Here is a 16002-nt window from a genome sequence, read left to right as displayed (position 1 = left end):
TTGCAGGAGGCAACCAATCGATGTGTTTCTCTCACATCAATATGTCTCTCTGCATTTCCCTCTCTCTCCCACTCTCTATAAAAATCAACGGAAAAATATCCTAGGGTGAAGATTAAAAAACACACAAAACAAACAAAAATGAAAAAAACAAGTGTGTGTGTGTGTGTGTGTGTGTGTTTGACATACTTCTAGGATAAATTCCTAGGAATGGAATATATTACATGCTTCAGAACCATGAAAATGTTATAAATGAAGCGGATCTATAAAATGTTTTATGCGTTGTAATTTTCTTTTTCATAATTTGGTGGGATTTTTCTCTCAATACCATTCTTCATCAAATGACTGATCAAAAGTAATATGCATCCACACTGAACTGTGGTCCAGATGGAGTTAGAAGCTCCTCATTCCTTCTCTTACTGCCAATTTAGCCTGAAACTTTCAAGAGCCAGTTTGGGACTAATAGCCTCATGCCTGGATTCCAGCCATCTGAGGGAGGAAGAGCCCTTGAAATAATGAGCTAACCCTTTGAACTGGCTGGGAAGCTAACTTCCAAGAGAGGAAGTGATTTTCAGAATTTAAATTCTTGCGGCCACAGGAAAGTGGGGGGTCACTGACTGCGCAGGATGGCTCTGTCCCCACAGGTTTGAGTGACTGTGATCTGACTCAGCTGGGCATCCCTACTGCAGAGGAGTATTTCAGGATGTACTGTCTTCACATGGGGATCCCTCCCACTGAGAACTGGAACTTCTACATGGCTTTCTCCTTTTTCCGAGTGGCCGCGATCCTACAGGGAGTCTACAGGCGCTCGCTCACAGGTAATGGGGTGGCCTGGGAGAGCCAGCCCGAGGGTCCCAATCAGCTTCTCCCCTGGAGACCCACAGAGGCATCAGAGGGACGGGTTTGGCCAGAATCTTTAAGATTCCGCTAATTCAACCATTTGTCATTGAGTATATATCATATAGTTTTGTTCTTTAAAATATTTAAAATTTAAATTCTGAGATAACATACATAAATATTTTAAAGTAAAAACATACATGATAAGTATTCAATCATATAGAATGATGTAAAATTCTTTTCTTCTCAGCGTCATTCCTCAAAGTTAAACACTACTGTTAAGAGTTTCTTGGGCCACCCAGATTTTTCTATATGTCTACCTTCTCTCACTTTCTCCAAGTTTTATAAAAATTTGATCATCTTTCAAGGTGGCATGTACAGTCTGAGTAATGAGGGGGAAATGCAGTCCTGTGGTTTGCACTCTGCTACGTAGCAAATGGATTTGGTTCCTAATTTGTAAGGAATAGCATATCTTTCACACCACAGCTGCATGAAATGGCTCTTTTGAGAAGCTGGCCATGGCAGGAGCCAGAAGAAAAACAGGCCTCCGTGAAGGTCCAAAGAGAATCAGGGAAACGGTCTCTTAGAGCAGCGGTCGCCAACCATTCGGGCCTCACGGGCCACCGGTTGGCGACTGCTGTCTTAGAGCGTGGAAATGCTGAAATCCATCCAGGAGAGCTGGCTGTAAAAGGGCCCGCCACCAGGAGGCAGTGTCCACACAGCAACATGGATGGGCCTCCGTGCGGTGCACTGAGAGAAGCCTCACTGAAAAGACGTGTACCCTAGGATGTAGAAGTGACATTCTGGAAGAGACAGACTATAGGGACAGAGATAAGTGTTACCAGGGGCGGAGGTACAGGGTTGGGTACAAAGGGACACTGGAAGTAGGGATGATGGGAGTATTCTGTGTCTTGATAGGTGGTGGTTACCGGACTAAACTCCCAGAATTATACACTTCATAAAGAGGGTGTATGTACACTATACCTTAATTTTAAAAATTTTAATCCTTTTTTTAAAAAGTCTTGAGCATATTAAAGAAAGAAAGAGATGGTGAGAGCATGACTAGAGGGAGTTCTGTGATGCTGGTGATGGCGCTGATCTAACGGAATGGGCCCAGAAACTGGCCATTCAGCCAACCACTGGTGACACTTTTTACCAGTTTCACAGCACGGGCAGCTCAGGGTGACACAGGGCTTCCTGTCGCCCACGGCTGCCAGCAGAAGTCATTTGGGGTGTTACTGATCTAGTTTCTTTAGGAGAAGAAGAGAGAAAGAGCAGGAAATACGCCAGCCGAGATCGACTTCTGGCTCCGGCCCACTAATGAAAGCTTGGGCACATTTCCTCCCTCTCAGACGCAAATCCTTGTCTTAAAGTGAAGATTAAAACCGTCACATTGCTCCAGGAATCCAAAAAGCCATAATAACACATGTAAAGCACTTAACACCATGTCTTGTGCATGGCAATTGCTCAGCAAATGGTAGTAGCTGCTAAAATAATAACTATTCTCACGAGTTAGTAGTAGTATTAAGGGCAATTTGGGAGTAATCACTGTTTTTCTTTGCTTAGGGCAAGCAAGCTCGGCAGCTGCTGAACAAAGTGGGAAGATGACTGAGTTTATGTCTAACCTGGCCTGGGAGTTTGCAGTCAAAGAAGGGTTCCGGATTTTCAAAGAGATGCCGGCCACAAAGCCGTTAACAAGGTCCTACCACACGTGGGCTGGTCCACGGTCCCTGCCGAGCACCCCAGGAACGAGGAGTTATATCCCCCTTCCAGAACCTTCCTCAGCTCATGCCTCAAAGGGAGCTCTGGTTATCTCTCCAGAGGGCCTTTCCCCACCAGTCAGGGAGCTATACCAGCGGCTAAAGCAGTTCATGGATCAGTACGTGTACCCCGCTGAGCCAGAGCTGCGACGTCACCAGGCCTCCGCCGAGAGATGGACCCCTTCCCCACTGGTCGAAGAGCTCAAGGTAAAGCAGCCTTTCAGGAGTCAGTAAGACCCTGTCAAAGTGGCAGAACATCAGCTCGCTCACCGGGCAGATCTGTTCCCTCCCCAGGCAGTGAAGAGAGAGGGCTGAGCTGAACTATCTTTGCTGTCCACCACCACCGTTCCTGGTCTGTGGTTTATGACCCCGGGGCAGGTGGGCTTATTATGCATATTTGAATTAGTAAATTTGAAACAGTGATATTACATACATCAGTTAACGCCTCTCTTTAAAGAGTTTATAATGTCAAAGCTAAAGGGCCAAATCAGTTATAAATTGCTTGTGCTCTTGTCACATGGCGACACCGCTTTAGCTGAAAAACAGAAACACCCCCTGTTCTGTCAGGATTGGTCTTGACTTGTCTTAGTTTTTAAGTTGAGATCTTCAGGAGCACATATTTGCCTATGATACAGCCATCATCTGCTTTTTAAAAAATAGCATTATCACTTTTTTTCTAATTACAAACCTATTGCAAAATTAACCAAAGCTCAAACGTGACAAAGGACATAACATAGAAAGAGTTCTCTACAACCCTCCCCCCTCTGAGATAATCACTGTCAACAATTTGGTGTATTAGGCTCCCAACTTCTTTTTTCTATCATATATTAACATATGTTATTATTCCTATGTGTGTTTTTAAAAATATATTTTATTGATTTTAGAGAGGACAGGAGAAGGATAGAAACATCAATGATAAGAGAGAATCATTGATCGGCTGCCTCCAGTACGTCCCCTACTGGGGGGATTGAGCCCACTACCCAGGCATGTGTCCTGACTGGGAATCGAATCATGACTTCCTGGTTCATAGGTCGATGCTCAGCCACTGAGCCACGCTGGCTGGGCTTATTCCTATGTTTTAATGGAGTCGTCCTATACATTCGAATCTCCTGCTTGCTTATTTAACTCTACAATATATCACCTTTGCATGCCAGCACTTGGAGATCGACCTCCAAGGGGTTCTGCAGTGTGGGTGCACCATAATTTGTCTGCCCTCCGCCTGCCTGGGGGACACTGGTGTCTCAGCCTACAGTCTTGGTGCAAGCCACAGAAGCCAGCTCGGGGCCAGTTAAGGAGCCAGGGCTGTTAGCAAGCTGCTAACATGGACGGGGGGTGGGGTGGGGTGGGTGGGCTGAAGACCCAGCCTCAGAAGACAGTAGATGCTGGTTCAGGGTTCTCCTCATGCACCAGAGCAGAGCCACTGCGGCTGCAGACACGTGTGCTGGGCCTGGTCCCTATCAGGTGTGCTGAGGAACCTCCAGTCTCCTGTCCACATGGAGCATGTTCTCAGATTTGTCATGACATTAGTAATGCCAACGGTGATGGCAGGTGGGGCACGGGGGAGTCTGGGAAGTACAGACTGGGGGAGTGAACTGATGGCTGACGTCAATGCCAGGACTTGACCGTCCCAGGTCTCCTCGGGCTCATGCCACCTCCAGATCCAGCCCGATGGTGCGGACTCACAGCATTATTTTTGGCACACACCTCCTCTTTAGCTGTCTTCCCTCTTCCCTCTGGTCCCTTTCATTATTTTCACAGGCCAAAATGAAACTAAGCCATCCACTGTGCTTCCCTGACTTACTTTTCCCATGCTAGGAGAAAGCCAAGGCCAAAGGACTTTGGAACCTTTTCCTGCCCTTGGAGACTGATCCCGAGAGAAAATACGGAGCAGGACTGACCAACGTCGAGTATGCGCATCTGTGTGAACTCATGGGCATGTCTCTGTATGCTCCCGAGGTACCTTCTTTAACGTTCTCTGCGCGCGAGGATGTCCTTGTCCTCCACAGCCTGTGGGTCACCCTCCTGGGCGGATAGCGTTTCCTCCAGCTTGGGCTGGACTCCGGAGCCCAGATACAAACGTAACTTCTCCTGGTGAGGGAGGGCAGAACGTCTGTGTCTGCGTTTCTCTGGGGAGAGGAAGAACTTTCGATCAGGGTGTCAGAGGGCCCGTGACTTGGAAGATGCCCTGGTACACACTTCCTGGGTATCTGGAGTGTTAAACATGGACCCAGGAGTCACCTTTATGCGTTTCCTTTTCAGATATTTAACTGCTCTGCCCCAGACACGGGGAACATGGAGCTCCTGGTGCGCTACGGCACGGAGGAACAGAAGGCCCGCTGGCTGACTCCGCTGCTGGAGGGGAAGGCCCGCTCCTGTTTTGCTATGACGGAGCCTCAGGTACCACCCACAGGGGCTCATCGGGCCACACCTCGCCAGGCCCCAGGTGGACTCCGCGTGGGGAAGCCATCCCTAAGCAGAGTGTGCTCTCACTCAGGTTGCCTCATCAGACGCCACCAACATTGAGTCTTCCATCAGAGAGGAGGATGGCTGCTACGTCATCAACGGTCACAAGTGGTGGATCTCAGGTATTTGGCCGAAAATTCATTTTTCAGTCACACTTCAGTGGATCTGTGGGATGAGCATGTCTCTCGCTGCCCTGCTGAAGCAGGATAGCAGCTTCATTCCCAGTCGATGCAAAAGAGATGCTGTCTCTGCTCCCAGCCAACCCCAGGAGAACCAGAGGTTCTGCGTGGGCCGGGATGACCGCACCGGCGACAGTTCTAGGAATGTCTCACCCGCTCCCCCCCGCTCTCTTCATCCTGCCCTCGGAGAGGCAGAAGGTCACTTCCGCAGTGGCTTCTCCTTGCTGCGAGGTCAGGGGCTACATCAGAAAGCTAGTGATAACCCGCCATTCATCGCAAGCTGACTCTGCAGGGCCCTCCATCGGTGCTGCGTGAACCGCACCTCACTGAGCCCCACACCTCCCCAGGAGGTCATATCATCATCCCCACTTTACAGGGGAGGAAACCAGGTCAGAGAAGTGATGTAAGGTACCAACTCCCCCCTGCCAAGGAAGTAGGGAATCCAGAGTTCAGGATTTGCCTGATTCTGAAGCCCGTGCCCAAAGCCATTATGTTCATGCCGTCTGTGGGAACAGCAGAATGGCTGCCAGGGACAGAGTACCAGTTTTCTGCCTCTTGTCTTTATATTTTTCAACTCTGCATGGCGCTTTTTAAAAAAATTGCTCTTATGATGTTGGATTCATTCCTCACTGGGACGAAAACCAGCCGCTCTCATTCCTGGTCCAGACCTGCACGTAGTGATCTGATTATGTGAATCTTTTTATTTATTTATTTTTTTTGATTATGTGACTCTTAAAGAGCTCTGTCGGCTGCTGGCTTTGGCTTTCCTGGACCAGGCCTGCGTCTGTGAAGAGATCTGATGGCCTTGGCGTCAGATGGTGAGGGTCTGTCTCTCTCCTTTCCTGGCAGGCATCCTGGATCCTCGCTGCCAACTCTGCGTGTTTATGGGGAAAACAGACCCGCACGCCCCACGCCACCAGCAGCAGTCCGTGCTTTTGGTTCCCATGGATACCCCGGGGATAAAAGTCATTCGGCCTCTGACGGTGTATGGGCTGGATGATGCACCAGGTTAGTGCCTAAGCCTCTCCGTCTGTGTTTGAGTCTGGGCCTGGGAAACATCTGGATGCGGCACCTCTAAGGGCAGGATGACATCCGGAGGGCCACGTGCTCCTGCCTTTCGTTTCCAAAATATCAACCACGTCGGCAAATTTCATACAGGAGTTTATGCTTTCCTTTTTCTCCTCTAAACTTAGAAGGTAAGCCAGAATCTGTGAGATAAATGGTCACTCAGGACAGTGGTAGGAAGTGCACTCCAAACGTCTAGATCCCGGAGGACCAGGCTGGAGGTCCTCTTCTGTCTGCTAACAGCATTCCCGTGTTCCCTCTCAGTGACTGAGGGGTCGCTACACAGTTAGAGTCCCACACTCTCAGGAAGGTTCGCTTACAGTAGTCATTACGTTTTACAAGAGGACTGGCAGACTGTTCATTTGATATTGTAAATCAGTAATCTCTTTTTCCATCTTTGATAGGCTCCTTCCTGCCCTACTCCCCAACCATGCCCCAGTTAGAAGGCTGAGTAAAAGGCAGGAAAGTTGCCAGCAGGTGACTTGAACTGAAGCAAGGGATAAACACATCCAACATGGATAGGTAGGTGGATCTCTTAGGGCAGTGATGGCGAACCTATGACACGCGTGTCAGCACTGATACGCGTAGCCATTTCTGATGACACGCGGCCGCTGAGGTGGCTGCATGCCGAGGATGAAACATTTGCTGCTCCTGAGGATGAAACATTTGCGAAATAATGTTTTTTCCTCAAAGTGATACACTACCCGAGTTATGCTCAGTTTTTTGGCGAAGTTTGACACACCAAGCTCAAAAGGTTGCCCATCACTGTCTTAGGAGGAACCGTTTGGATCTTTCAGGTGGCCATGGTGAAGTCCTGTTTGAGCAGGTGCGCGTGCCCAAGGAGAGCATGGTCCTGGGCCCTGGCCGAGGCTTTGAGATCGCCCAGGGCCGACTGGGCCCGGGCAGGATCCATCACTGCATGCGGCTGATCGGGCACTCGGAGAGGGCCCTGGCGCTCATGAAGGCCCGCGTGAGTGCTTCCCCTTGCGCCTGGATCTGACCCAGAGCCTGCTGTCTGCTTTGCTATCGAACCTTAAATCCTAACTGTTTTCTGAGAGCCGACTTAGCAGGTGAAGCAAGGTGATGTTCTTGCCAGGAAGCTGTGTCCCTGTCTTTGCTTTGCATCTGCTACTTTGCTGAAGTTTGAAGTCGGAGTAGAATGGGTCTCACTCTGTTGAGGTGGCCAGAAGGGAAAGGCTGGGCTCTGTAGCAGCAGAGAGCAAGGTTCCGAGGTCCAAAGGGTCACAGGCTGCCAAGGGCCATTCCTGCCACTCACTCATCTTTAAAAATCAGATACCTGAAAGAACCCTTGTCAGTGGCTTATGTCCCTGGAGTTCTAGCAGCTAGCCCTGCACCATCCTCTTCCCTGAGCATGTCCAGAAAACTGTTCTGCTGTGACCCCCTCAAGTGGGTGACCCCCCTCAAGGACTGGAAGCCCACGCAACAGAGAGCTTTTGCTGGGAGTGAGCATTTACATCAGCGGTATCGATTTCACAAAGTTGAAGCAAACCCTTGAGACCAAACAAATCTCTGATAAGAAACTACATGAAGATCAGAGGCAATGCAGTGCATTTGGATTACTGAGCAAACCTCTGTGATTTACAGCCTTTTGAGTTGAGGCTGACCAATTTTTTCCTCCCTAAATAAAATGCTCTTCTCTAAGGGCTCAGAATGGCACTTCAGCCCCACCCTGCACTGGAACGCAGACCAGCTTTGCTGTAGAGCAGTCTGTGTCCCATGTCTTCAGGAGGGGTGGGGCACTAACATGGCAGCTGCACACGCAGGACTTGGCCGCAAGGGACTAATTAGGAGTCTACAAAAGATTTGATACTAGGAGGTTCACCACAGCACTGAGCATAATAGCAAAATGTTGGGAACAATCTGTAAGACCAATAATTAGAGCCTGGTCAGATAAACCCTGGTACAGGCATGCACAGAAACTCCAGAATGAACCTGTAGAAATCGATTTCTTAACATAGAGAGATGTTCACTGTATACTCTTAAATGAAAAGAAGCAGGTTACAAAGCAATAGAGTATGACTCCATTTTTATTTAAAAACTAGAGGCCCGGTGCACAAATTCATGCACCAGTGGGGTCCCTCGGCCTGGCCTGCGGGATTGGGCTGAAACCGGCTCTCCAACATCCCCCGAAGGGTCCAGGATTGCGAGAGGGCGCAGGCCAGGCCGAGGGACCCCACTGGTGCATGATCAGGGTCAGGGAGGGATGCAGGAGGTTGGCCAGCTGGGGAGGGACCTTGGGAGGGCTCCAGGGCGTGTCCAGCCCATCTTGCTCAGTCCTGATCGGCTGGACCCCCGCAGCAAGCTAACCTACAAGTTGGAGCGTCTACCCCCTGGTGGTCAGTGCATGTCATAGCAACTGGTTGACTGGTCGACTGTCTGCCCCCTGGTGGTCAGTCCACATCATATAGCAAGTGGCTGAGTGGCCTTAGCATATCATTAGCATATTACGCTTTGATTGGTTGAATGGACGACCAGACACATCATATTAGGCTTTACTATATAGGATACATATAAAAAGTCTAGAAGAATAGCCACCAAATAGCCACTGTAAGTAACTAGATGATGGGATAGCAGGTGTTTCTATTTTTGTCTGAAAATTTATATTTTTTCTGCCATTAGGTGTATTTTATATGTATATAATTGTTTTTAGTTAAAACAAATATAAAAAAAAAACACGAAAAATAAACTAACAACCTAAAAAAATCCCTTAGAAGCTTTTCTGATTGCTGGTGTCCTTTGCAGTAACAGTTGCCCACCATAGCACCCAGATGCAAAGCTGGGCCTTGGTCAGCAGAGGGCACCCGCCCTCACCTGTGTGAGGTGCCCACAGTCATCACCTAATTCTCAGAATAGCCCTGGGCCAGATGCTGGCTCAGATCCAAAAGAACTGTTCCTGTCTGGCACCCAAAAGGGGCTGAATTGCTGGAGTAAAGGAATTCCTGCAAGTAACCTGTGCAGCCACCACGTTGACTGGCTCTGCAGTGTACACGAATGCTGTCTGCGTCTGGATCTTCTCCCAGGAAATGGACTGTGACTAGAGGGCTGGCAAACTGGCTGAGCTACACACACCTGCTTCCGCTCCCTGCCCTCTCCTGTGCACTCCACACACCTGCTCTGCGGGTGTCTCAAGCTGTGCCTCTTGTGTCCACAGGTGAAGTCCCGTGTGGCGTTTGGGAAGCCCCTAGTGGAGCAGGGCACGCTCCTGGCAGACATCGCCCAGTCGCGCGTGGAGATTGAGCAGGCCAGGCTGCTGGTGCTGAAAGCTGCGCACCTCATGGATGTGGTAGGAAATAAGGTAGGAGGCCAAGGGGCCTCACAGATGATGGGTCCGGAGGTCGGTCACACGAGGGAATCCGTTCTGGGAATCTACAACCACTGGCCTTCCTTCCCCACTCAGCAAACTCTGGAGAAAGAGCCTGGCTTCTTGACATTAACAACTTTGCTTCAACTCTGCTTGGAACTGTTTGGGCAGCTTTTCAAACATGGAAAAGGCACACTAAAATAGGACTGGGCTTCCCATTTACTCAGCCAGTGAGAACTGGGCCCAAGATAGTGGGCCTGACAGGGTCACACGGCCCCCTGGCCTCAGCTCAGCCCCAGCTCAGGCTACGAGGCCCTGTCAGTGCAGGCATCAGGCAGGCTAAGAATTCACCACAAAAGCAGCTTTATTTTCAAGCCTGACATTATTCCTTAAATGGCTTTCTGAGCGCCTTGAATGGCATGACCTCTGCCCTCTCCAGCTCTCCGTGGGACAGGCTTTAACCCTTAGCCAAGAGGCCTCAGTAATGAGGGGGGAGGACACAGGCTCAAATTCCCAGCTCCTTGGCGCTCTAGTGCTGGGTATGGTGGAGGCTCTCGGGCCTGGCGCCAATGCCCCAGCACAGGGCAGAGTCTTGCAGCGTGGTCTCCCGAGTCCTGGTTGGTCTAGGTCCACTGTCAGGTTGGAGACGGAGCTGGCTGACACTGCGATCGAAGCACAAGCCACGCCCCACTCTGCCTTCGGAGTGAGCTGGTGATGCTCCCCATCTGGGAAGACATCTGCGTGCCCGAGTCTGTCCTTGACCAGGCACCTGCTCACACCTCACCACATCCTGAGTCGCCCTCACAGTCCCCACCACTGCGCCTTCCCTCCTCCCAGGTGCTGGGCATGGGCTGCCTCACGGAGCTTGTGGTCCAGCTGGACCTCGGGTCTCTGTTCTGGCCAATGTTTCTGCAGCTCCCGTGAAACTGCTTGTTCTTCTAAGCATTCTGCCCCGGGGTCTGCCCGTCTACTCTCATCTCCTCTTCCTTGCAGGCTGCAGCGTTAGATATTGCTATGATTAAAATGGTGGCCCCTTCCATGGCATACCGCGTGATTGATCGCGCTATTCAGGTGAGCAGACTGTGGACTGCGGGCTCTTTGAGCCACTTACAACACAGGCAGAGCTCCCTCACCTCAGCTGCCCCACCTCCTGTAAACTCCCAACAGTCGCCTGTTGTCACACACTCACCAAGCAGTCCTTTTCCTTTTTTGCCTCGGGACAACCCTGCAAGGACGGCCACGTTCTTACTCCCATTTAGAATATGAGGACGCAGGCACAGAAAAGTGCAGTGGCTTGTCCAGGGTTACTTGGCTTGGAGGTAGCTGATCTCAGATTTATGGGAACTTGGTCCTTGTTACACCAGAGCCCTGCCTCCTAACCATGCGGGATGTCTCCTTCCCAAATCTTCACACCTGGCCCCAACATAGAGCCTTCCCGGGGGCAGAAGTTACCGGGTATTTACCAGAGGGGGTGTGAGGGGACTGGTGTCCATGGACGGCAGTGTGGCCCCACCTGAAGTCTTCCACGGGGGTGTCACACAGGTGTGGGGGACTCCCGGGAAGATGGCTGTTCTGAGCCATTCTGTGCAGGCCACGGTTCCCGGGGCTCTCAGATGAGGGCTCACCAGGGCTCCCTTCCCTCCTGCCCTGTCTGCCAGGCCTTCGGAGCAGCAGGGCTGAGCGGCGACTACCCGCTGGCTCAGTTCTTCGCCTGGGCCCGAGCGCTGCGCTTTGCCGATGGCCCTGACGAGGTGCACCGGGCGGCGGTGGCCAAGATGGAGTTGAAGAACCGCATTTAGGCTGCAGGACAGCAGGACCCGGAACGTCCCTGCCGGCCAAGACACCCAAACATTCAATGATGCGTTTTGAAAGGCCTGGTACATGTGATTTTTGCACCCTGTCGGCAGCTGTATCCTGGGACAGTCACTGCACACACCTTTCTGGGTCCCCACAGGAGGCGTTTCGGTGAGAAGCCTGGTGTCAGGCCAGGAGAAAGGGCATTGGCTGAGGGCCGGGGGTCGGGACAGAGCCTGGGAAGCTGGTCTGCAGGCTCAGTGCTGGCAGGCAGCCCCTGCGCCCTCTCCCTCTGGCAGTGTGTGCGAAGGTGTGGGGATCCGGGTAAATAGCAGGAGCCCTGCTGGATGGTGTACCTGTGCTTGCACCCCGATACGGAGGGCTTCCTGCTCTGTGGGACCCTTCCCCTTGAGCAGAGGGGCAGCCGTGATGGGCTGCATCTGAAGACCCAGGCTGGTGGCTGCTGGGAAAATGAAGCTGAAATCATGAAGCCACTGCCACCTGATTTTCTTCATTTGAATATCCACAACACAGAACACTAATTAAGGTATTTTGTAAAGGGGCTTTGGGAACACAAAAGAATAAGGAAATACATCTCAGAGACTTCATGAATGTCTATATGTAATACAAAAGGAATTGAGAGTAAAGGTTCAAGGAGACAAGTAATACTTTCAACAATAAAGATTTTAACAAAGAGAATAAAGGTTCACCCTTCAGCCCTCTGTCTCAGAGTCATTTGTCTCCTCACACTTGTGTTTACACAGGATCCGCCCAGTGCATTGCTCACACATGGGCCACCACCTCTGCTCATGTGAACGTCACCAAAGGACCATGGCTTTCTGAGGACCCCTGTGCCTTCCACAGTCCCATCCACGCCGTAGCTAGAACATGTTGGGGGAGGGGAGGTGGCAGATTATGCACCATTGCAATGTAGAGAGCAGAGTCCTCCCCTGGGAAGAGCAGTAACGCTCACTGACTGAGGTCTGGGTTCTTCCAGAAATGGGTGCCCCAGGAGCTCAGGTAGCATGCGGAGATAAGCCTCGAGCTGTTAGGACCCGTCTGCTAATCTCATAATTCACGGGGATCTGGCCAACAGTGGCCCATTTCAGGTCAGACCAGCCGGGCGGGGACCGTCCCCTTAGTCTGCTGCATTGCAGACTTGACTTCACCCAAGAGTGCCCACCTGCGTCAGCCAGAGCCATGTGCCTTCAGGGTGCTGGAGAGTCTTGTGGGGGAGGGGGGGCTGGTGAAAGGGCTCCCCAGTGAGTTGGGGAGGCAGGCCCTCTCCAGCCACAATGCTTGTTGCTCATGGAAGGTCCAGTTAAATTCAAACCCGCACACTAATGCTGTCACGGCACCAGCCACGCTGGTAGAGAACCTTCTGCAAAGCCTGTCACGTTTCCAGCAGCCTGAGCTCTTGCTCCAGGCCTCAGCAGGAAGGAGGGTGTTTGGACTGCCTTGGCCAGTGCCCGACATGGCACATGACCCTCAGAAACTCTCTTGTGGTCTCTGAGGTTAACCTTGCTTAACCAGTTCACAGGCTAGTGCGGCTGCCGGGATGAAAACAAGCCATGCTGCAGGGTGACCCCACGCCTCCCTCAGACACTCTGCTGCAAAGGTGGGGCAGCGAACACTGCCTGCAGAAGGTCAAGTCACAGGGACTCGGCTCCAGCCCTCAGCCAGGTCTCCAGTTCTGTTCAGTTGCTCCACTCACACTGTCAGCGCACCCCAACTCTGGGCCCCGGCACCGTCCTCGCCGTGGGGATTGTGCAGGAAACGAAAGCAGGTAAAGTTGCTGCTCTCAGAGCTCACATCTTGAGTGTGTGTGTGGGGGTGTGGGGGGGAAGGGGGTTAGTGCCCGAGACTGTGGTGGGCCGTGTGGTAGGCACTGCTAGCCGTTGGGGAACTGGGGGTTCAGGGGAGTGCTCTTTCCAGACCTGCGTGACAAGACGGGGCAGGTGCTCCAGAAGGAGCTGTGAATGCAGAGGCCCTGGGGAGCTGGGATGCCGCCCAGGGGGTCTGGGACGAGGAGCAGAGAGGAGAGGCTGCCCGGTTATGAGGGGCCACAGGGACCTTGGTCAGGAGTTTGCCGTTGATTCTAAATGTGATAGCACAGTGAGTTTAGGTAGTGGGTTGACAGGGCGGCAAAAAATATCCCCTGTTCTTCAAAGTTCACCCGGACGAAGAGGAATAACGAGGACAGCAGCCAGCTCACCGTGCCTGACACTGCAGAGGGCTCCAGATGAACCACCTGCAAACTTTTTAAACAGATAAACGGAAGGGTGGGGCAGGGCCTTCAGAAGACACGAATAAAGGGCCCAAAGCTCCTCTGCACCTTCAGCAAACAATGGGCATTTCTGCGAGGTAAGCAATATGGCGCTGCCCTGGGCACTGTGCTTCTCTGGAGTGGAAGTGAGTGTGGACTGGGGGTGCGTGCTTGGGCATGAGTGAGCTTGGGCTAATGATGGTGCCTGACCAGTTTTATCTGTGCAGCACCACATCTTGGCACCATCCCTGTGTGGTTGGACCTGCCTTATTAGCCTGCCTTGGGGAAAGGAACACAATGTGATCATAACATACTAACGACTTTTCCTCTCACAGCTTATTATCCCCCAAAGCAACTGAACACACATTCTTCTGCTGCTTTCGTGGCAAACAAGGGGGCTAGACTGAGCCCTCCCCAGCAGTCCTGCCAGTCACAGGACCACAGGGCTCCACCGGAGATGCCAACGCTGGCGGGATTTTTCATCCTTCCCTGCTCTTCCTTCTCCTCATCCCCCTGCATCGAACTGTGGTCTTGGCATTCACAAACTGCCTGTGTTCCCAAGTGCTGACTTCAGATAATTCCAGAAGAATCCTTTAGAGGCGGAAAGAGACAATTCCAAGCAATTTGCTTGGGTGGGGCCCCTTCAGGACAGCAGCTGGAAATTATGCTGAAAGAACAGGTTCCATTTTCCTCCTCTGTGGTTGCCTAGAGATGGCCCTTGTCTGTCACCACCCAGGCCTTCAGGGTTTCCTAGGGAGGCCTTGAGGATGCCAGGGCCTGTCTGTAGTCAGAGCAAAATGCGGCACAGGCCCCAGGCTGACGTGTTAATTGAAGGACTTGTATGCATGCATATAAGCATAACCAATGAACGCAAAACACTGGGGGGTGAGGGCATGTATGGGAGTGGGGGGGGGCAATGGTAAGATATGTACACATATAATACCTTAATATAAAAAAAAAGGAAAAAAAAAAAAGAGACTCTCAGAGACATCTAGGTCTGTATCTATACTGCCCTCCGTGGTGCCACGTGGCTATTCTGCTCACTCTTTTGCCCTCTAAGGATACTTTGCTTTGTCAGCTCCATTTCTGGCAGTGAGTCCACAGATGAGGGAGAGTGGAGAACAAGAGAGAAAGTTGAACCCAGAGAAAAAGAGATTTAAAAAACAATCAGAACAAAGACATTTAAGAGCAAGAAAACAGAAAGAATGGTGGAAAAGAGAAAAGAGCCAACACAGACTGTCAGGGAGAACTCTAGGTTGAGAGTTAAAATTGTACTTAATGATTTGGACAGACTGAGCACATGAGCTACAATTATATTAGGGCTTCAGCACATCGATGTTTCTCCCTCCTTCCCTCCCTTCCACTCTATCTAAAAGTCAATGGGAAAAGCCCGGTCGGCGTGGCTCAGTGGTTGAGCATCTTACCTATGAACCAGGAGGTCCTGGTTCTATTCCCAGTCAGGGCACAGGCCTGGGTTGTGGGCTCAATCCCCAGTGTGGGGCGTGCAGGAGGCAGCCGATCCATGATTCTCTCTCATCATGGATGTTTCTCTCTCTCTCTCCCTCTCCCTTCCTCTCTGAAATCAATAAAAATGTATTTTTAAAAATCACCTGGAAAAAATATCCTCAGGTGAGGATTAACAACAGCAGCAAAAAAACCAAAGCATTGGCAAAAAAAAAAAAAAAAAAAAATCCCCCAAATCCCCCCACTAAAACACCCCTGTAAAACAAAAACAAAAGGCATAAACTAAATAAGAAGATAAATGAGGGTTGGCAGAAAGTATTTGCATCATATATGACAGACCCAATGTTAATTGCCTTGATATCTATAAAACACCTACAAATAAATTTTAAAGAAACCAACCATCAGTCCAATGAAAAAATGAACAGTTTATAGCAGAGGAAGAACACGTGGCTTCATATAGGCAAAGACGCTCAAGCTCACTCCTACGAAGATAAATGTAAATTAATGTGATAGAGAAATGCTGTTTTTCACCTGATTAACAAAGCTAAAATAATCTGATAAAATGTATCCGTGAAGGTGTGGGGAAACTCAGTCATGACAGAGGGCGGGGCATAAATTAAACCTCTATGACGGGTAATACAATAACACCTATATTTAAATTGTAAATGTCCTCTGACTTAGCGGTTCTATTTTTATGACTTTCTCAAGTATGTCAAGGATATAGATTTCTGAGTTGTTTGAATTGGCAAAAGATTGGGAACAAGCTAAATGTGTCCATCCACCGGAAGTTCATTAAATAAAAGTGATACATGTATCTGATGGCATTCCGTGTAGCTGTTAAAGAGAAGCGGAGCT

General features: G+C 50.6%; 1 protein-coding gene across 3 annotated transcripts in view; it reads left to right on the top strand.

Annotated features, from left to right (window-relative positions):
• ACAD10 (acyl-CoA dehydrogenase family member 10) overlaps window positions 1–12207 on the top strand; it is a 37081-nt gene extending 24874 nt beyond the window's left edge. For 2 of the 3 annotated variants that reach the window (XM_079762563.1, XM_079762564.1), the window contains exons 12-20: window positions 642–815; window positions 2401–2801; window positions 4410–4550; window positions 4854–4991; window positions 5089–5179; window positions 6086–6244; window positions 7099–7271; window positions 9474–9617; window positions 10617–11269. In XM_079762563.1, the coding sequence (XP_079618689.1) occupies window positions 642–815; window positions 2401–2801; window positions 4410–4550; window positions 4854–4991; window positions 5089–5179; window positions 6086–6244; window positions 7099–7271; window positions 9474–9617; window positions 10617–10889 (1694 nt within the window). In that variant the 3' untranslated portion in view covers window positions 10890–11269. The other variant, XM_079762562.1, reaches the window with a different exon arrangement.
• The last annotated feature ends 3795 nt before the right edge of the window (window positions 12208–16002 follow it).

The sequence above is a fragment of the Cnephaeus nilssonii genome, assembly GCF_951640355.1.
Source record: "Cnephaeus nilssonii genome assembly, chromosome: 22".
Lineage (NCBI taxonomy): Eukaryota > Metazoa > Chordata > Mammalia > Chiroptera > Vespertilionidae > Cnephaeus > Cnephaeus nilssonii.
The sequence above is the reverse complement of the archived record's forward strand: the minus strand, read 5'-3'. Positions and strand labels throughout refer to the sequence as shown.